This window comes from Stenella coeruleoalba (genome assembly GCF_951394435.1).
Source record: "Stenella coeruleoalba genome assembly, chromosome: 1".
Classification (NCBI taxonomy): Eukaryota; Metazoa; Chordata; class Mammalia; order Artiodactyla; family Delphinidae; genus Stenella; species Stenella coeruleoalba.
This window is the reverse complement of record NC_137169.1, coordinates 188,286,936-188,309,209: the sequence shown is the minus strand read 5'-3', so window position 1 is coordinate 188,309,209 and position 22,274 is coordinate 188,286,936. Positions and strand designations below refer to the sequence as shown.

General features: G+C 40.7%; 1 protein-coding gene across 2 annotated transcripts in view; it reads right to left on the bottom strand.

Moving 5' to 3' along the window:
• The window catches only part of ADCY10 (adenylate cyclase 10), a 95,530-nt gene that overhangs the window by 60,803 nt on the left and 12,453 nt on the right, over nucleotides 1-22,274 (bottom strand). Inside the window, exons 7-12 of one of the 2 annotated variants that reach the window (XM_079926017.1) lie at nucleotides 20,578-20,769; nucleotides 18,010-18,128; nucleotides 16,908-16,984; nucleotides 14,836-15,025; nucleotides 11,612-11,667; nucleotides 674-827 (exon numbers count right to left, since the gene is read on the bottom strand). In XM_079926017.1, coding sequence (XP_079782143.1) covers nucleotides 674-827; nucleotides 11,612-11,667; nucleotides 14,836-15,025; nucleotides 16,908-16,984; nucleotides 18,010-18,128; nucleotides 20,578-20,769 — 788 coding nt within the window. Of the gene's footprint in view, nucleotides 1-673; nucleotides 828-4,530; nucleotides 4,766-11,611; nucleotides 11,668-14,835; nucleotides 15,026-16,907; nucleotides 16,985-18,009; nucleotides 18,129-20,577; nucleotides 20,770-22,274 lie in introns of those variants that run through there. The other variant, XM_079926018.1, reaches the window with a different exon arrangement.

Sequence of the window (22,274 nt, the reverse complement as noted above, 5' to 3'; positions counted from 1 at the left end):
TAAAAAAGAGTAGAAACATAGCTAAAAATAAGATTAATAAGAACTTTCCCTAACTTAAAGCCTTTAGGTTAGATCGTGAAAGGATGTGAGACACCATTACCATTGTCTTGGTCATCACCACTGTTACTGAATACCATACCGTCCACCTCCATGAGATGGGTTGTCCCAAAGAGAGCCCTCATGACATTCCTTATATGAAAAGAGACAAACAGCATGAGGTAAGTGCATCAGCTCTGCCTTCCGAAGGAAAATCCAGAGGCCTTTCATTCTCTAACCATACGCTCAGGCCTCAGTGGTTTGAACTAGTGATTCCCCGTCGGCCACATGGATAAACTTACGTATTTGTTCTGCAAACCCAATCTATCCTCAACATTTATACCAGTTGTTCTCAAACTGTGCATTAGGAAACTTAAAAATATCAGTGTCCAAGTCCGTCCTGGCATTAAATCAGGATCTCCAGGGGTCAGCCCATCTTCATTTTCTCAGTTTGATATGTTTATCGTTAATTACTTATCTAGCACAAGGGGCATGACACCCAATAATAACTGATAGATTGTGGATAGTTTACATAGGCAACTTATATAAAGGAGAGGAACATTGAAACAAATGAAACTCTTAAAGATGTCAAGATTCTCTGGATTCACAAAAAAAATGGTCATTGCAAGACACTCACCTGTGGTTCTCACCTTGGGCCAGGTACTCAATTTCCACTAGTAGCTCGCTTTTTCCATATCCTGATAATCCTTCGTACATCAGGACTCGGCTGCAGTTAGATATCAAAAATTCCTTCATAGTACACATGAAGTATTTGATCTCCTTATCGCGTCCTGTTATTTTCATTTTTTAAAAAGGGAGCAAACCCAATCAACATAAAATAGTCTAGAAACATAAAAAAGCACATAGTGATACAGCTTCTAAGAATACCCTTGGAATTTCCATGGCATTGTTCATGGAGTTTCTTGAGGTCCTGTGCACTTTAAAATTAAAAAAAAATCTTTCTCTAGAACTTTCCAGTTTAACAATGTGGTTTTACAGTTTTGTTTTGGTTTGGTTTGGTTTTTTTTGATTCCCACAAGCTGTGAGGGAAAGGATTCTTATAATGCTCATTATGATGTCCATTTAACTTTAGTGTAGAAAACTGAGATTTGCTTAAATTATACAACCAGGAATTAAACCAGGGCTATCCGACCCTAATGCTTGTTTTCTTTTCCTTTTTCTGTAACACACTAGAAGTAACTATAGATTATTACATTAGGAAATCAACTTAATAAAGTTAGGGTTCCCATGTTGAACAATATGGATAAACAGTTTTTATTTCCGATTCTGTGAAGGAAAACTTGCTCTTTGTAAATGAGAAATTATACTTATCTCAGGGCTACTAAAAGTATTAACGGTGATAAAAAAATTCAATTTGCTTTAAAAAACTCATATATAGATTAATTCCATCATAAGAACAACCTAAATTCTTAGTAAAAATAAATTATAGTTTTTTTCCTTATTATAAAACTAATGCATGCTCACTGTAGAAAATATAGAAAACTTAAAAAGGAAAAGAAGAAAATAAAAGTCATCTTGGGTTACAACCCTATCACTCTTATTTTTCTTATGTGTCTTTAAATATGGGTAACAGGATGCCCTGACTGAAATCTGAAACTCAGCCTACAATCTTTGAAACCTGGGTGGGCGGGAAGGAGTTGGCAGAACGGTAATTTCTGTCAAAAGAGCTGGAGACCAAATCAGGGCTGACTCTTCCTTCTTTGCTGGACAGATCACTGTGGAGGGCCCATTCTGTTATCCATTGATAGAGTAAATACATACCTAGGTGTTAGCTAAAGTCTATTGAAAACCAAGACCACTACTCTAAGCTTAGATGTTTTATACAAAGAAGCTGAGTGTTTATTTGGTAATGTAAATTTCTGGGTAAGATTTAGTGAGAATTACTCTGCAGACCATATTGCTTCTTTTAGGTGCAACATTTCCTTTCTGAAAGCACATTTGAATTTCAATTTTGTGAGATGTGTAGTATTGTTCTTTGGCCTAAAGTTTACACAGGAACTTAGAAGATGCCCAGAAGGCTGCAAAGCAGACTCTTCTAGCTGTTTTATGTTCTATTTGTCTAGAACACATACAGGTAAGAACTTACTGATTGTCTTTTTAGTTGGATTCTAAAATGAGGTTAACTCAACTTGCCTTGAAGTATGCATACCTTGTTTCTATTTGAACAAGGCCCTAATACCTGAGACTGTTGTACGCATTTTTGCCACTAAAAGAACACTTTTTGTTCATTTTAGTTTTGTTATCAGTTAGCATATACAATTTCACTTACAGGCACTCTTGTAAAAGAAGGGTGTTTCCCATACTCCTAACCTCTGACAGTCTGTTTTTGGTTATAGCTTTAAGGAAAGATATGTGGGCCTGATCTTTACCTTATACTGGTGAAATCAGGGCAAAAAGTCAAGTACAGAGAATTCCCTGGCAGTCCAGTGGTTAGGACTCTGAGCTTTCAATGCTGAGGGCCTGGGTTCAATCCCTGTTCAGGGAACCAAGGTCTCACAAGCCGCTCAGCAGCAGCCGAAAAACAAAACAAAGCAAGACACACGCACAGAAAACAAACAAACAAACAAAGGCAACTAGACCAGGCTGAGAAACATATGCATATTGTAGCAATGTATTCTAATATGTCTGTCATAGTGAGTCCTCAATTTTGTAGAAAGGGGGTTAGGACTTCCATTTATTGTCAATCATTATCACAACAAGCATATCCTAGGATGAAAAGTTAGGCCTCAGAGGAGGGTGAGAGTGGGCATTCCTTCTCCTTTCTAGCCTTCAAGAGTTTGGGGATCTGGACTTATAAAAAGTGATGTGCTTGCAGACTCTGAAAACTACCTGAATGCACTGAAAGTTAGGCATTGCTGCTGGCTCAAGTGCTCTTTGAAGTTCTGGAACTGTTGCCTTCTTTTATGCTCTGCTGACATCAAGATTCTGTCCTAATACTCCCCCAAGGTGTGGGACAGAGCCTCTTCTCAATTGCCCTAACACAGTTATGACCGAGATTTAATTTATAATGATACTTTTAGGGATGTTCAAGTCTAACAGAAGGAAATTACAAGTGTTACTTGAAATGGCTGCCTTCAGAATCCACAGGCCAATCTTCATGTGGGTCTCTTCTCTACCTCATTTTGTGTCTACTTCCCTGCATAGTCTTGAGTTAGCTTTCTTATGATAGGGTCTCTCTCACCAAGAATCACAAAAACATCACTGCCGGATGGATCATAGCTCTAAATGTAAAAGGTAAAACAAAATTTCTGGAAGAGAATCTAGAAAAATATCTTCATGACTTTTGGATGAGGAAAGATTTCTCAAACAGTATACAAAAGCACTAATTATAAAGAAAAAGATTGATAAATTGGATTTCATTAAAATCAAAAGTTGTGTTCATTAAATACATCACTAATAGAGTAAAAAGGCAAGCACAGAATGGGAAAAGTTACATACAGTAAAAACAAAGGGACCCATTTTCAGAATATACAAATAATTCCAACGGATCTATAAAAAAATACAATCCAATTGAAAAATAGACAAAAGATTTGTACAGACACTTTATAAAAGATGATTTCCAAATGGCCAATAAATATTTGGAAAAGGCACTCAACCACATCAGGGAAATACAGATGGAAACCATGGTGAGATACCACTATAAACCCAACAGAATTATTAAAATTATAAAGACTGAGAAAACTATCTACCAAAATTGTACCCTTTGCCCCAACAGTATCACTCCTATATATATACTCAACAGCAGAAATGCATACGTATGTTCACCATAAGACTTGTACAAAAATCTTTATGGCAGTATTATTCATAAGAACCCAAACTGGAAACAACTCAAATGTTGTACAAAAGCAGAATGAATACATTGTTATATACTTATAAAAGGGAATATAGTCATCCCTCTGTATCCACAGGAGATTGGTTCCAGGACCCCCGGGGATATCAAAATCTGCGGATGCTCAAGTCCCTTATATAAAATGGTGTAGTATTTGCATACAACCTAAACACATCCTCCTGTATACTTTAACTCATCTCTAGGTTGATTATAATAGCAAATACAATGTAAATGCTATGTAAATAGTTGCCAGTGTGCAGCAAATTCAAGTTTTGCTTTTCGGAATTTTCTGGAATTTAAAAAAAAATTTTTTTTTTGATTTGTGGTTGTTTGCATCCCTGGATGCACAGCCTGCAGATACAGAGGGCCAACTGTACTACAAAGCAATGAAAATGGATGAATTATAGCTACATCCAACAATATGGATGAATTTCATAATGTAATGTTGATTAAAAGAAGGCTTATGTAAATGAAGACCCGAGAGGCTTCCGGGAAGATGGCGGAAGAGTAAGATGCGGAGATCATCTTCCTCCCCACAGATACACCAGAAATACATTTACACGTGGAACAACTCCTACAGAACACCTACTGAACGCTGGCAGAAGACCTCAAACCTCCCAAAAGGCAAAAAACTCCCCACGTACCTGGAAGGGATTAAGAGCGCTGCTTAAAGGAGCTCCAGAGATGGGCGCGAGCCGCGGCTAAAAGCGCGGACGCCAGAGACGGGCATAAGACGCTAAGGCTGTTGCTGCCGCCACCAAGAAGCCTGTGTGCGAGCACAGGTCACTATCCACACTCCCCTTCCGGAGAGCCTGTCCAGCCCGCGACTGCCAGGGTCCCGGGATCGAGGGACAACTCTCCCGGGAGAACGCACGGCGCGCCTCAGGCTCGCCCCGCCCTCCGTGCCCTTCCCTCCCCCACGGCCTGAGTGAGCCAGAGTCCCCGCATCAGCGGCTCCTTTAACCCCGTCCTGTCTGAGCGAAGAACAGCCGCCCTCCGGCGACCTACACGCAGAGGCGGGGCCAAATCCAAAGGTGAGCCCCAGGAGCTGTGAGAACAAAGAAGAGAAAGGGAAATCTCTCCCAGCAGCCTCAGAAGCAGCGGATTAAAGCTCCACAATCAACTTGATGTACCCTGCATCTGTGGAATACATGAATACAACGAATCATCCCAAATTGAGGAGGTGGACTTTGAGAGCAAGATATATGATTTTTTTCCCCTTTTCCTCTTTTTGTGTGTATGTTTCTGTGTGAGATTTTGTCTGTATAGCTTTGCTTCCACCATTTGTCCTAGGGTTCTATCCATCCTTTTTTTTTTTTTAATTTTTTTTCTTAATAATTAGTTTTTATTTTAATTATTTTATTTTATCTTACTTTATTTTATTTTACTTTATCTTCTTTCTTTCTTTCTTCTTTTCTTCCTTCCCTCCTTCCTTCCTTCCTTCCTCCCTCTCTCCCTCCCTCCTTTCTTTCTTTCCCTTTCTTTCTTTCTACTTCTACCAATTCTTTCTTTCTACATTTTCTCCCTTTTATTCTGAGCCGTGTGGATGAAAGGCTCTTGGTGCTGCAGCCAGGAGTCACTGCTGTGCCTCTGAGGTGGGAGAGCCAACTTCAGGACACTGGTCCACAAGAGACCTCCCAGCTCCACATAATATCAAATGGTGAAAATCTCCCAGAGATCTCCATCTCAACACCAGCACCCAGCTTCACTCAACGACCAGCAAGCTACAGTGCTGGACAGCCTATGCCAAACAACTAGCAAGACAGGACCACAACCCCACCCATTAGCAGAGAGGCTGCCTAAAATCATAATAAGTCCACAGACACCCCAAAACACACAACCAGACGTGGACTTGCCCTCCAGAAAGACAAGATCCAGCCTCATCCACCAGAACACAAGCACTAGTCCCCTCCACCAAGAAGCCTACACAACCTTAGCCACTGGGGACAGACACCAAAAACAATGGGAACTATGAACCTGCAGCCTGCAAAAAGGAGACCCCAAACACAGGAAATTAAGCAAAATGAGAAGACAGAAAAACACACAGCAGTTGAAGGAGCAAGATAAAAACCCACCAGACCTAACAAATGAAGAGGAAATAGGCAGTCTACCTGAAAAAGAATTCAGAATAATGATAGTAAAGATGATCCAAAATCTTGGAAATAGAATAGACAAAATGCAAGAAACATTTAACAAGGAACTAGAAGAACTAAAGATGAAACAAGCAACGATGAACAACACAATAAATGAAATGAAAAATATTTTAGATGGGATCAATAGCAGAATAACTGAGGCAGAAGAACGGATAAGTGACCTGGAAGGTAAAATAGTGGAAATAACTACTGCAGAGCAGAATAAAGAAAAAAGAATGAAAAGAGCTGAGGACAGTCTCAGAGACCTCTGGGACAACATTAAATGCACCAACATTCGAATTATAGGGGTTCCAAAAGAAGAAGAGAAAAAGAAAGGGACTGAGAAAATATTTGAAGAGATTATAGTTGAAAACTTCCCTAATATGGGAAAGGAAATAGTTAATCAAGTCCAGGAAGCACAGAGAGTCCCATTCAGAATAAATCCAAGGAGAAATATGCCAAGACACATATTAATCAAACTGTCAAAAATTAAATACAAATAAAATATATTAAAAGCAGCAAGGGAAAAACAACAAATAACACACGAGAGACTCCCCATGAGGTTAACCAGTGATCTTTCAGCAGAAACTCTGCAAGCCAGAAGGGACTGGCAGGACATATTTAAAGTGATGAAGGAGAAAAACCTGCAACCAAGATTACTCTACCCAGGGCTTCCCTGGTGGCGCAGTGGTTGAGAGTCCGCCTGCCGATGAAGGGGACATGGGTTCATGCCCCGGTCCGGGAGGATCCCACATGCCACGGAGCAGCTGTGCCCGTGAGCTATGGCCGCTGAGCCTGAGCGTCCTGAGCCTGCGCTCTGCAGCGGGAGAGGCCACAGCAGTGAGAGACACGTGTACCGCAAAAAAAAAAAAAAAAAAAAAGATTACCCAGCAAGGATCTCATTCAGATTTGATGAAGAAATTAAAACCTTTACAGACAAGCAAAAGCTGAGAGAGTTCAGCACCACCAAACCAGCTTTACAACAAATACTAAAGGAACTTCTCTAGACAAGAAACACAAGAGAAGGAAAAGACCTACAATAATGTACCCAAAACAGTTAAGAAAATGGGAATAGGAACATACATATCGATAATTACCTTAAATGTAAATGGACTAAATGCTCCCACCAAAAGACACAGATTGGCTGAATGGATACAAAAACAAGACCCATATATATGCTGTCTACAAGAGACCCACTTCAGACCTAGAGACACATACAGACTGAAAGTAAGGGGATGGAAAAAGATATTCCATGCAAATGGAAACCAAAAGAAAGCTGGAGTAGCAATTCTCATATCAGACAAAATGGGCCTTAAAATAAAGACTATTAGAAGAGAGAAAGAAGGACACTACATAATGATCAAGGGATCAATCCAAGAAGATATAACAATTGTAAATATTTATGCACCCAACATAGGAGCACCTCAATACATAAGGCAAATACTAACAGCCATAAAAGGGGAAATCGACAGTAACACATTCATAGTAGGGGACTTTAACACCCCACTTTCACCAATGGACAGATCATCCAAAATGAAAATAAATAAGGAAACACAAGCTTTAAACGATACATTAAACAAGATGGACTTAATTGATATTTATAGGACATTCCATCCAAAAACAATAGAATACACATTTTTCTCAAGTGCCCATGGAACATTCTCCAGGATAGATCATATCTTGGGTCACAAATCAAGCCTTGGTAAATTTAAGAAAATTGAAATTGTATCAAGTATCTTTTCTGACCACAATGCTATGAGACTAGATATCAATTACAGGAAAAGATCTGTAAAAAATACAAACACATGGAGGCTAAACAATACACTACTTAATAACGAAGTGATCACTGAAGAAATCAAAGAGGAAATCAAAAAACACCTAGAAACAAATGACAATGGAGTCACGACGACCCAAAACCTATGGGGTGCAGCAACAGCAGTTCTAAGAGGGAAGATTATAGCAATACAATCCTACCTTAAGAAACAGGAAACATCTCAAATAAACAACCTAACCTTGCACCTAAAGCAATTAGAGAAAGAAGAACAAAAAACCCCCAAAGTTAGCAGAAGGAAAGAAATCATGAAAATCAGATTAGAAATAAATGAAAAAGAAATGAAGGAAATGATAGCAAAGATCAATAAAACTAAAAGCTGGTTCTTTGAGAAGATAAAGAAAATTGATAAACCATTAGCCAGACTCATCAAGAAAAAAAGGTAGAAGACTCAAGTCAATAGAATTAGAAATGAAAAAGGAGAAGTAACAACTGACACTGCAGAAATACAAAAGATCATGAGAGATTACTACAAGCAACTCTATGCCAATAAAATGGACAACCTGGAAGAAATGGACAAATTCTTAGAAATGCACAACCTGCCAAGACTGAATCAGGAAGAAATAGAAACTATGAACAGACCAATCACAAGCACTGAAATTGAAACTGTGATTAAAAATCTTCCAACAAACAAAAGCCCAGGGCCAGATGGCTTCACAGGCGAATTCTGTCAAACACTTAGAGAAGAGCTAACACCTATCCTTCTCAAACTCTTCCAAAATATAGCAGGGGGAAGAACACTCCCAAACTCATTCTACGAGGCCACCATCACCTTGATACCAAAACCAGACAAGGATGTAACAAAGAAAGAAAACTACAGGCCAATATCACTGATGAACATAGATGCAAAAATCCTCAACAAAATACTAGCAAACAGAATCCAACAGCACATTAAAAGGATCATACACCATGATCGAGTGGGGTTTATCCCAGGAATGCAAGGATTCTTCAATATACGCAAATCAATCAACGTGAAATACCATATTAACAAACTGAAGGAGAAAAACCATATGATCATCTCAATAGATGCAGAGAAAGCTTTCGACAAAATTCAACACCCATTTATGATAAAAAACCCTGCAGAAAGTAGGCATAGAGGGAACTTTCCTCAACATAATAAAGGCCATATATGACAAACCCACAGCCAACATCATCCTCAATGGTGAAAAACTGAAAGCATTTCCACTAAGATCAAGAACAAGACAAGGTTGCCTACTCTCACCACTCTTATTCAACATAGTTTTGGAAGTTTTAGCCACAGCAATCAGAGAAGAAAAGGAAATAAAAGCAATTCAAATCGGAAAAGAAGAAGTAAAGCTGTCACTCTTTGCAGATGACATGATACTATACATAGAGCATCCTAAACATGCTACCAGAAAACTACTAGAGTGAATCAATGAATATGGTAAAGTAACAGGATACAAAATTAATGCACAGAAATCTCTGGCATTCCTAGGCACTAATGCTGAAAAATCTGAAAGTGAAATCAAGAAAACACTCCCATTTACCATTGCAACAAAAAGAATAAAATAGGAATAAACCTACCGAAGGAGACAAAAGACCTGTATGCAGAAAATTATAAGACACTAATGAAGGAAATTAAAGATGATACAAATAGATGGAGAGATATACCATGTTCCTGGATTGGAAGAATCAACATTGTGGAAATGACTCTACTACCCAAAGCAATCTACAGATTCAATGCAATCCCTATCAAACTACCAATGGCATTTTTCACAGAACTAGAAAAAAAATTTCACAATTTGTATGGAAACAAATAGCCAAATAGCCAAAGCAATCTTGAGAACGAAAAACCGAGCTGGAGGAATCAGGCTCCCTGACTTCACACTGTACTACAAAGCTACAGTAATCAAGACAATATGGTACTGGCACAGAAACAGAAATATAGAACAATGGAACAGGATAGAAAGACCAGAGATAAACCCACGCACATATGGTCACCTTATCTTTGATAAAGGAGGCAGGAATGTACAGTGGAGAAAGGTCAGCCTCTTCAATAAGTGGTGCTGGGAAAACTGGACAGGTACATGTGAAAGTATGAGATTAGATCACTCCCTAACACCATACACAAAAATAAGCTCACAATGGATTCAAGACCTAGATGTAAGGCCAGAAGCTATCAAACTCTTAGAGGAAAACATAGGCAGAACACTCTATGACATAAATCACAGCAAGATCTTTTTTGACCCACTTCCTAGAGAAATGGAAATAAAAACAAAAATAAACAAATGAGACCTTATGAAACTTCAAAGCTTTTGCACAGCAAAGGAAACCATAAACCAGACCAAAAGACAACCCTCAGGATGGGAGAAAATATTTTCAAGTGAAGTAACTGACAAAGGATTAATCTCCAAAATTTATAAGTAGTTCATGCAGCTCAATAACAAAGAAACAAACAACCCAAAAAACGAACAACCCAATCCAAAAATGGGCAGAAGACCTAAATAGACATTTCTCCAAAGAAGATATACAGACTGCCAACAAACACATGAAAGAATGCTCAACATCATTAATCATTAGAGAAATGCAAATCAAAACTACAATGAGATATCATCTCACACCAGTCAGAATGGCCATCATCAAAAAATCTAGAAACAATAAATGCTGGAGAGGGTGTGGAGAAAAGGGAACACTCTTGCACTGCTTGTGGGAATGTGAATTGGTACAGCCACTATGGAGAACAGTATGGAGGTTCCTTAAAAAACTACAAATAGAACTACCATATGACCCAGCAATCCCACTACTGGGCATATACCTTGAGAAAACCATAATTCAAAAAGAGTCATGTACCAAAATGTTCATTGCAGCTCTATTCACAATAGCCCGGAGATGGAAACACCCTAAGTGCCCATCATCGGATGAATGGATAAAGAAGATGTGGCACATATATACAATGGAATATTACTCAGCCATAAAAAGAAACTAAATTGAGCTATTTGTAATGAGGTGGATAGACCTAGAGTCTGTCATACAGAGTGAAGTAAGTCAGAAAGAGAAAGACAAATACCGTATGCTAACACATATATATGGAATTTAAGAAAAAAAAATGTCATGAAGAACCTAGGCGTAAGACAGGAATAAAGACACAGACCTAGTAGAGAATGGACTTGAGCATATTGGGAGCGGGAAGGGTAAGCTATGATAAAGCGAGAGAGAGGCATGGACATATATACACTACCGAACGTAAGGTAGATAGCTAGTGGGAAGCAGCTGCATAACACAGGGAGATCAGCTTGGTGCTTTGTGACCGCCTGGAGGGGTGGGATAGGGAGGGTGGGAGGGAGGGAGACGCAAGAGGGAAGAGATATGGGAACATATGTTATGTGTATAGCTGATTCACTTTGTTATGAAGCAGAAGCTAGCACACCATTGTAGGGCAATTGTATTCCAATAAAGATGTAAAAAAATAAATTAAAAAAAAAAAGAAATGAAGACCCCATTCACTAAAAAAAAAAAAAAAAAGAAGACTTATGTAATTACACAATATGTGATTTCATTCATATAAATTTTAAGAACAGGTCTAAGTAATTTAGGGTGTTAGAAATCTTTGGGTAAAGGGAGAGGGATAAAGCATGTGAGGGTTTCCAGAGTACTGTTATTTTTCTATTTCTTGGCCTGGATGGTGATTATACATTCATTTTGTGATAATTCATTAAGCTGAAGACTTTTCATTGGTGTACTTTTCTGTATGTTTTGTTATAGTTCAATAAAGAGGTTTAAAAATCAAGGCTCACTACCTACCTAGCAAAGGGTAACCCTCATTTCTGTTGCAGATGAGGTATGCCATCCCAAACATGCTGAAGAGAAGAAAAGAAAAGATGTTAGCATCAAAACAGGGAAATACTGAGAGCCAGAGGACTTAGTTCTTAGTTCCCAGAAAGCCTTCTTTTCAGTCTCCAACAGGAATCTATCCCCTGTTATCAAGGGGTCTATCAAGGGGGTGCAGATGCCAAGAGGAAGGGAAAGGAGAAGTTCTTACCTGGTAATAGAGTCTCCAAACAACTTATGTAGCTGCCTTTACCACAGCACCTGGTACATTGTTCAAAAAATGCTTGTTGAGTCTGCATTGGTAGAACTGACCCTTTTCTAGGGAAACCAGACACTCAGTATGGGACCCAATACAGTTAGATGTGTTATATTGTCTCACAGCATAGAAAGATTCTACCAATTGCTCAAACAATGATAGTTTACCTTTGTGGAACACATGCTATGTGCCTGGCGGTTTCAAGGGCTGTACATGTATCATTTCTTTACTCCTGACAAAAACCTTATTAAGAAGGTATTATTATGTCCATTTTACAAATGCGAAAATTGAGGTACAGAGAATTTAACTTGAACAAGATCCCATGGCTAGTGGTGACAGAGGATAGTGACAGAGTCAGTATCTAAAACGAGGCCAGAGGCATGTGTTTGCCCACTGCATAATATCATCTCTTGAAGGGGCCTTTTTAGACAAATGGCTCATTCCCTTGTTTATACTATTATACTACCTTGTTATGCCTCTGTTATAGCACATACCAAAGTTTCCTAGGTAATATACACCTAATTTTGTGTATGTTGTCTTCCCCATTAGATTTCAGGACAGGAACCAGGCCCTGTTCATATTTGTATGTGTATTTCTATAGTCTCTTATTTGCAGAGATGGTACAGAGAAACCATAAAGAGGGCAGGCTTTGGGATCAGATAGTCCTGGTAGTTTCAGAAACAGTAGATAGTTTCTGTGGTAGACTGACTGCATTAATGGCGCCACGTCCTCATCTCTACTTGTATCTATGTCCTTTGCTATGTACTGTACCTTTGCAGTGTCCTCCCACTCTGGGCTCAGACTTGTGAATGTTTTGGCCAATGGGATGTTAGCAAACATGACATAGAGGCTTGAAAAATGCTTGCTCTCTCTTGATCTTCTGATATTGCCATGACAACATGCATGGGTTAGCCCAGTATAAGATGAGACACATAGAGTCAAACTGTCCCAGTTATGTCAGCCAAAATTCCCAGTTATTCCACCTGAGGTCATCCTGGATCAGCCAACACCCTGTTGAACCCCAGGCATGTGAACAAGCCTAGGCAAGATCATCCAAATCCGCCAAGATCAGCTGAACCCCACATATTCATGAGATAAGTAAAAATTTACTGTTGTATACAACTGAGGTTTTGTGGTTGACTATAATGCAGCATTATTGTGGCATTTGGAAACTTGGCTCAATTATTTACTAGATTTATGACTATGGACAAGTCATTTCACATCTCAGAGTCTCAGTTTTTAAATTTATAAAATAGAGTTAATAATAGTTTGTTTCTACCTCATATAGTTGATATTGAGGTAAAGTGCCTAATATTTAATAAGGGCTCACAAAAATTATTATTCATTCATTTATTCGAACAGCATTTTATTGATGATCTACACATGCCAAGAACAGTGCTGAGCCCTGGGAATACAAAGATGAATACTAAAGACTCCTTGAACCAATTATAGCCCCGATTCTGTTATCTGACGCTTTAAGACCTAGATTCTAGCTTGCTAGTATAAAGAATAATACCTTTTCACTTTCCATCCACCAAGCACTACCATATAGAGCTTTCCATGCTGTTCATTCATTTATTCATCATTACTAATGCCTACCAAGCATTGGGGATACAAGAATGAACAAGAAATAATCGCTATCCTCAAAAAGTTCCCAGTGTAGTAGGTGAAAAGGCACATCGAGTCTGTGATTGTGATGAGTGTAATGAATGTTCTAATGTGCTGTAGAGTTACACAGAGGAGGAGACAGCTAAACTGTCTGAGCTGGGGTTGGGTAGCTTCCAAAGGCAGCTTCAGAGAGGAGGACATCCTTGAGCTGGATTTCAAAAACTGACTGTGTTAGCGTACGCTATTTGTTTTTCTCTTTCTGACTTACTTCACTCTGTATGACAGACTCTAGGTCCATCCACCTCACTACAAATTTCATATGGAATCTAAAAAGAAAAGAAAATGGTTCTGATGAACCTAGGGGCAGGACAGGAATAAAGACACAGATTGTAGAGAATGGACTTGCGGACATGGAGAGTGGGGAGGGTAAGCTGGGACGAAGTGAGAGAGTAGCACTGACATATATACACTACCAAATGTAAAACAGATAGCTAGTGGGAAGCAGCCGCATAGCACAGGGAGATCAGCTCGGTGACTTGTGACCACCTAGAGGGCTGGGATAGGGAGGGTGGGAGGGAGACGCAAGAGGGAGGGGGATATGGGAATATATGTATACATATAGCTGATTCACTATGTTATAAAGCAGAAACTAACACAACATTGTAAAGCAATTATACTCCAATAAAGATGTTAAAAAAAAAAAACTGACTGTGGTTTTCCTAGGAGACTGAGGATGGAATGAGTGAAAGGGAAGATAATCCCCTTAGAACGCCCCCCTGGATCCCCACCCAGAGGAAAGGACACAGGAGGAGGTGAGGTAGGAAAAGCAGGTGGTTACTTTGCATGTCTTTGCAAGGACTTCGAAAATTATCATGAAAATGATTGGAAGATACTGAGGGGTTTTAAGCCCCAATGCGAGAGCAAGTTGGGCTTTGAGGGAATGTATTTCACTAAACACTTAGAGGAGGAGCAATCCCTGTTAATGCCTGGACACACAGTTGATGTGATCAATAGTTAATGGTTGGTGATTGGGTCCATCTGGGTCCAAATAGAAACTCGAATGAGGGGATTCTCTGTTCTCTTTACACAACCTTTGAAGAATTACCCTCATAGTCTCGGAACTGAGGGTAGAATGGGATCTTCCACCGTGCTATACTATCAGCAGGATAGAGGAAGATGAAGGAATTTGAAATCTGGGCCTTGGTCTGGGAAGGAATAGATTTTAATTTCATGAGCTGCCTTTGAATCTGAAATGGGTGACCTGTTGTTTTGCTATCATAATTGTCCCACTTCTTTACTAAAGAGTACTGCAAGATCAATGCCCCACACTCACACTTTCTCATTAAGGCCCAAACACTGATACACTGGTCCAGAATCTGCAACACCTTTCATGACTTTCTTTGGAAGCTCTTTAAAAAAGTAGGCTGGTAGGTTGCTGCCATTGTAGGTGACGGAGTCACAGGTCACGATTCCTGGGTAGTACATCATCATCCTGGCAGCTATGTTGACTTTTTGACCAATGACTATAATAAGAAGGAGAGAGAAAGGCAAAGAGTTGGGAGAAAACAGCCATTGAACTGAGTGTAATCTGAGGCATACTGTCCCCAAACGGCATTGTTACCCTTTACTCCCTTTGCCTCTCATGGATGACACAGCAATCTCACCTTCAACTACCCAGTTTCAGCCAATGGCTATTTAAAAATACATAGGGAGTTAACTCATTTAGCCACCTGGGAGGCTAAGGGGATGATCTGCTCAGGGATAGCAGGACCCTGAATATGGAGAGGATTCTGTTAAGTGGGATGGTGGACAGGACCTGAGGGCCCTCAGATGAGGTATACTTGGTCTTCTGCTACAAGAGAGATAAGCAGAAGCTTGGGCCTGGAACAGTGATCTCCAATTGGGTCTGCATGTTCCTGTGTATGAGCCTTCATTTAATTTTTTAAGAGTGAGTAAATGGGGCTGGAAGGCGTGTGTGTGTAGGATTGGTTTAGGGGATATTGTAAGAGGTAATACATTGTAGTGCACAGAGTCTGAAACCAGGTTATGCAGGTTTGGATCTCAGCTCTACCTCTAACTACTATATGTAAATTACTTGGGCAAAATACTTGAACTCTTCCATGTCTCAGTTTTCTAATCTGTAAAATGAGGTTGATAACAGTACCTCTCTCAGAAGGCAGTTTATGAAGATTAATGAGTTACTACACATAAAGAACTTCGAGAAGTGCTGGACTGCTAGTAAACCCTCAGTTAATAATACTACTAATTAGGTATTAAATGTTGCACTTTGACATTAACTTGAATATTCCTGATTAAGATATTCATTTTTAAAAAACAGTTTATTATGGGGAAATTTGACCATACAATAAAGCATGGTATCATGAATCTATATACCCATCACCCAGTCCCCAAAACCATTAACCCGTGGCCAATCCCGCTCCATCCCCATTCCCATCCACTCTCCACTCTGTATTATTGTGAAGAAAATCTCAGATGTCGTATCATTTCAGACATAACTTTCAGTTTTATATGTATTCAGTATTTTAGATGTATTATTTCTGAACATTTAAAACCGTAATAGCATTGAAGAGGAAAAAGCAGTGAAATCTTGAGATAACACCTACTTACTATTTCCTTTTGAGATTAGTACTATTTATCAGTAATGCCAATAGTCATAATTTTTAAGAAGCAGTCCTGGGGCTTCCCTGGTGGCGCAGTGGTTAAGAATCCCCCTGCCAATTCAGGGGATAGGGGTTCGAGCCCTGGTCCAGGAAGATCCCACATGCCACGGAGCAACTAAGCCTATGCGCCACAACTACTGAGCCTGCACTCTAGAGCCCGCGAGGCAGAGCTACTGAGTCTGCGCACCTAGAGCCCGTGCTCCACAACAAGAGAAGCCACCGCAATGAGAAGCCCGCGCACCGCAACGAGAAGCCCGCGCACCGCAACGAGAAGCCTGCGCACCGCAACGAAGAGTAGCCCCCGCTTGCCGCAACTAGAGAAAGCCCGTGCGCAGCAACGAAGACCCAAAGCAGCCAAAAATAAATAAATTAAAAAAAAAAAAAGAAGCAGTCCTAACCTATCCCAGGAATTAAGAGGAGTAACCGTTTAATGTGAACAGAAAATTAACATAAAGGTCCATCGTCCCATGAGATTATGGCCCCCCATGGCTCCCCTCCATTGACTGCATATTTCTTATACTCAATCATAGCCCCAGAAATGCATATTTGCAATCATTGAGCTGTCAAGGGGCAAAGCTATATGGCTTGGTTCCGTCTGGAAGACTGTAAACTTTCTGAACGCAGGGCCCACGTCTCACTTATTTTTGTCCTTCCTCCCACCAAGCCCAGTGGCAAGGCACAGTGTTTGCTGAAAGGAAGATGGAGATAAGTTAGCCCAGCACACCTGTGTACTCGTGCCTCACAGAGTGTCCAACGATTCCGCAGAAGACAATCCCGCTGGCCACGCCGATGGAAACAGTGCTGGCTCCGGGCAGAAAGAGAGTTGTGAGGAAAGAGACAAAAACAGTGAGGACAAAGAAGGCAGGGAGGGTGGGGACAAGGTGATGAATGGGATGGGGGAGGGGTGGGAAAGGATCTTCAAGAAATAACTCCCTTCCCTTTGTAGTTAGGTTAGGGCAATTGTACATGGCCTGGAGATGTAAAGGAGGGGCACTTTGTGACTGAGAGCTAAGTTCTTAGAAGTGATAACTCAGTTCACTTTTCTGCTATTTTTAAGTATTCATCTGAGCTATTTTTCTGTAAAATAAGCTCATCACCCCAAATGGACTTTCAATATAGAATGACTTTGAGTAAACAATTTTAACTATCTTTTGTGATTGCTAGAAAGAACAAGGTCATTGTTTTGAAAGGAAGTAACTCAGTGTGTGGCATCAAAAGCTAACTTGGCTAATGCATACAGATGACTAGAGGCTGAGAAGGTGGAATATTTAGGGCAAGGGGTGCTACCTGTTAGAGTAAACCAGAGTGGGCCGCAAGTAGAGTCACTGGGGTGCTCAGTCTGGGGGAGCCTGAGGGCACTGGGCTCTTGGACAGCTGGGGTTGAGGATTGGTAAACATTAACTTGACAGTTTTGTTCAGTGGATCATCTTGGGGCCAGATCAATATATAAATTTCTAACCCAAGGACTTACTTTATCTCCTAGTTATTAAAAATCAACTCAGGTCTCCAACATAGTTGGGAGTGCGACCTCTACCAGAAAGTAAGCCAGAGTAGAGAGAGACAACTCAGTTAGACTCTCTCTGGTACATTTGGACTTTTTAGGAGTATCCTTTCTCCACCTGGCCTTGACCATCCCCCGTCTGACTGCGTCAGGGCTGGGTTTGCTCACCCTACCTGTACATTAGGTGAGTAATGAATGCAGACATAAGGGCACCCAGGCAAGGACAGCCTTCTCCTGCCTTCCTCTTTCCTGACACTTGTCCTATCTCCCCATACCCTACAACAGGGTCAGGGACCAGACGGAATCAGGGTCTGGAAACACTCACTGGATCTTGTGGACGTGAGAGCAGAAGTCAAATATATCCACAGCACTTTCCAAGGCATGAGTGACCTCATCACGTGCCTTTTCCCCGGGAAAACCAAAGACACAGAGAAAGGAGCAGCCCTGTGAGGGAGAGAATCAGCAAACACAGCTGGTGGACAGTCAGCTTTAAACTGGACCAGCTAGAAGGCCCAGTGGAGGGTGGGCAGCAATTTTCACTCTCTGAAACAAATTTCATTGTGATTTCTCTCACACCCATTTTATTTTTAGCAAACTTCATGTAACTTCTAGTGCATCATCAACAGTAGGGCTTGAGCCTGAGAGGGGCTTGTTTTTGCTCCAGAGATAGTGGGTTGTACTGAGCTATTTGTGTGCACCCTCCTCTACTCTCTCCTGTGGCCAAGGTCTTAGGCTGCAAGGTACTAAGTTTCAGGCCAAGAAGCAGCACAGAGCAAAAGGTACCAGCTCTGGAATCAGAAAATCTGTGTTCTCAGGCCACTTCCCAAGTGTAGAAACTTGGACAAGTCAATTACACTCTATGAACTTCAGTTTATGAATCTGAAAATGGGTATAACCTAGACTTGCTGAGGTTGGTTTGACTACTGAAAATATTAATATATTATATATATATATTCACACATATATACACATATACCTTATAAACTCTAAAGTTCTTTTCAGATATTGTTATTATTCATTTTTCTTAAGGATAAAGGCTTAAGCTGGGAGTGGTTTTTCTCACAAAAAGTTAACTCTTTCAAGCAGAGAGTAAACTCTAAAACTTGGCACTTTTACTACCAGTCCCTTAAAAAATGATCTCAGACGCTGTTTTCTGTAAGAAAAGGGCATAATGAATAAAGCCCAATGAGTTAAAAATTTGAGTCTATGTATGTTATATCCTGATAAAATGCAAAAGAACAGTAAAATGCCTCAATGTCTTCAACCCTCTCCAAAAAGCAGCTGACCAAGAATCAAATCCTAATTGGCGCTGGGTTCTGTTGTGATGTGCGAGGGAAGCCCTGAATCCAGGTCTGTGAAGAGACTAGAGGGCAGCCCCTTTGGGGCCACTGGTGGGTCTGCTTTGCCTGGAAATTCTGCCTAGTGGCTTGGGAAGGTCTCATGCTGGCAGTGAGACTAAGCACCTCTCATCTGCTGAGTGCTGACGTGAACTGGCATTGCAACAAGTGCTTCACACATATATTTTTTAAAACTTCCAACAATCATTTGAGGCAAATACTATCCCCATTTAAATAATATCCCTATTTTTATTCAGGAACAAACCAAGTCTCAGAGAAGTTCAATGACTTGCTAAGGTCACACAGCTGAGAATTGCTGGAGCCAGGAACTGTCTCTCCAGGAATTGTCTGGAGTGTCTGTTAGACACCGAAGACTGTTCTCTTAGGTTCTATGCTCTTTTCTGATGATACTCATGAATGAATATGGAAGAAAGTACTAGAGCACACTGTGCTGGAGGGCCCCACTCCCTCAGAAGCACAGAGTTTATTTTTCCTACAAAGAATTTGTTCTTTCTGCCTGGTTCTGGGACAACGTGTGTGAGTTACCCATCTTTGCAGCCCTAGCTTTCAGTGGCTATGAAATGCTCAATAAGTGCTTACTGAATTAGTGAATGAATGAGTGTGGGGCAGTAATTGAGTGCCCTGCTCTTAAGATACAGAAACACCTGAGATGGGGAGTCAATTTTTTTTTTTTCTTTTTTTTGCGATATGCTGGCCTCCCACTGTTGTGGCCTCTCCCGTTGCGGAGCACAGGCTCCGGAAGCGCAGGCCCAGAGGCCATGGCTCACGGGCCCAGCCACTCCGCGGCATGTGGGATCTTCCCGGACCGGGACACGAACCCGTGTCCCCTGCATCGACAGGCGGACTCTCAACAGCTGCGCCACCAGGGAAGCCCGGGGGAGTCAATTCTCATGAGCACTTCTGTGATAATTTATCACATCATTTTTCTCTGAATTGAATAAGAGCAGATTGAAAACACTGAGAGCTAGATGTGACACCCACCACCCCAACTGATTAAGAAACTGAAAGGGGAACTGGAAGTGTACCTACGGCAGGTGGAGGTTATCAGAAATTACAGCTTCTGGGGTATGACGGTTACTAGAAACCTGACCTAAAATCTCTGGGAGATGCATTATACCCTGGGTTGCAGATATAGGTATGTATAGTGAAAGCTAGTTGAACACAGGGGTTAAGAGCACAGACGAAGAAGGCACATTACCTGGGTTTGAATCCCAATCCACCATTTAATCTCATCTTGTCTCAGTAGCCTCATCTCTACCTAAACCTCCTCATCTGTCAATTGGGGACAATAAGAGCAGTACCTACCTCTTGGAGTAGTCATGAGGAGAAATGAGTGAAATATGTAAAGTGTGGAGAACAATGCCTGGCACGTAGTGAGTGCCTTATCCCCCATGTAAGCTGTAATTATAACTATGAATAAAGACTGATAGTTCTAGGTTAGAGGTGTCTATTCCCTCCCTCTCCCCCATGTCCACAGACATGAACGCTAACCTTAAATTATTGGTAGGTTCCCACACCTTTAGTGGGAAATTTACCTTGTCAAACATGAAGACTTTGTTGATTTGGCCTCGGAAGACCCTCAGGACAGAATTAATGTGCACGCAGGCATCCTGGATGGCCGAGCCTATGACTTCTGCTTTGTCTTGGTCCTTAAACACCAGGTTCACAAACACGATCGTCACTGGGCGAAGCTCAGACAGATAACCCCGAAGCTGTTTGTCATCAATCTGCAATTCAGAGGGAAGCTTTCCTTAACATGTGTCCTTGGCAGTGGCTCTTTCCTCCCAATATCACCCCTACACCCAAAATGATCACTGGGATGGAACTAGCCTTTTGAGGTTCTCTAGGGAAGCTGAAGTTATCAAAGTTGGGAGGTACAACACGGAAGAGGCAACCCAAAGTAAAAAAGATGGAAATGGAATGGCCTATCAAAATCTCTTCCAGGGCTTCCCTGGCGGTGCAATGGTTGAGAGTCCGCCTGCCGATGCAGGGGACGCGGGTTCGTGCCCCGGTCCAGGAGGATCCCATGTACCGCGGAGCGGCTGGGCCCGTGAGCCATGGCTGCTGAGCCTGTGCGTCTGGAGCCTGTGCTCCGCAACGGGAGAGGCCACAACAGTGAGAGGCCCGCGCACCGCAAAAAACAAAGAAACAAACAAAACAAACAAAGAAAATCTCTTCAATGGAAACCTACGCACCTGCTCATTTTTGGCCAGACACCACTCCCTTGCCCCAACTGCTAGCTCCCTCATGCCAATATGAGCCATCACAATAAAAAAAGGACTGCTGCTCTTTTGGCTCCCTTACAATGTAGGAATAAGAATAGCATGCTATGTAATTCAACCTTATGTTTTCAGAGAATATTTTCATATTCTACCCTATTTTATCCTCAAATGAAATAAAATCAGCATTATTATGCCCACTTTACTAATTAGATAACTGAGAGATGGTGAAATAACATAATTTTCCCAAGTCACATGGGGAAACAGTAGCAAACAAAAATGCAAATCTATAGACTTCTAGTCCAACATTCCATTTATAACATTCCCCTGCACAGGGAAAGGAAAGGAGGGTGCTCCCAAATTATCCCTGCCTATATCATCAGCCCTGAATTTTGTTAAATTAACTGCACAGCAAACCAATGGGGGAGCATCACTGCATTTTTTTCTCCCCCAAATAGCACAAAAGTGTCAAATTCTCCATTGGCTATATGAAACACATCTTCTGGATGAAAGAGGAAATTGTGTATAGGGAATCTTGCAGGCTGAGACAGTCCTGGTTTCATGTAATTTGAGACTTTTCATAAAAGATAATTTAATAATTTCTAACTCACCAATATGATAACTTTCTGAGTTTTCAAATGAATTTCTTAAATAAGTATCAATAATTAATATTAAATACATGATTTTAAATGTTAAATTAATTAATTAATTTAAAATTTATTCTATCAGGCCATGTGTTCTGAGTTTTGGTTTGGAAAATGCAACCACATCTCTGTTCTTTTTTTTTTTTAAACATATCTTTCTATTATATGCCTACAACTCTCTGTTTTGTTTTACCTTGAATTTTTAGGGGTGCTTTTTATTTTTTTATTGTTATTATTTTAAAATTTTATTTTATTTATTTATTTTGGCTGCATTGGGTTTTCATTGTTGCACTCGGGCTTTCTCTAGTTGCAGCAAGGGTTACTCTTTGCTGCAGTGCACGCGTTTCTCATTGTGGTGGCTTCTCTTTG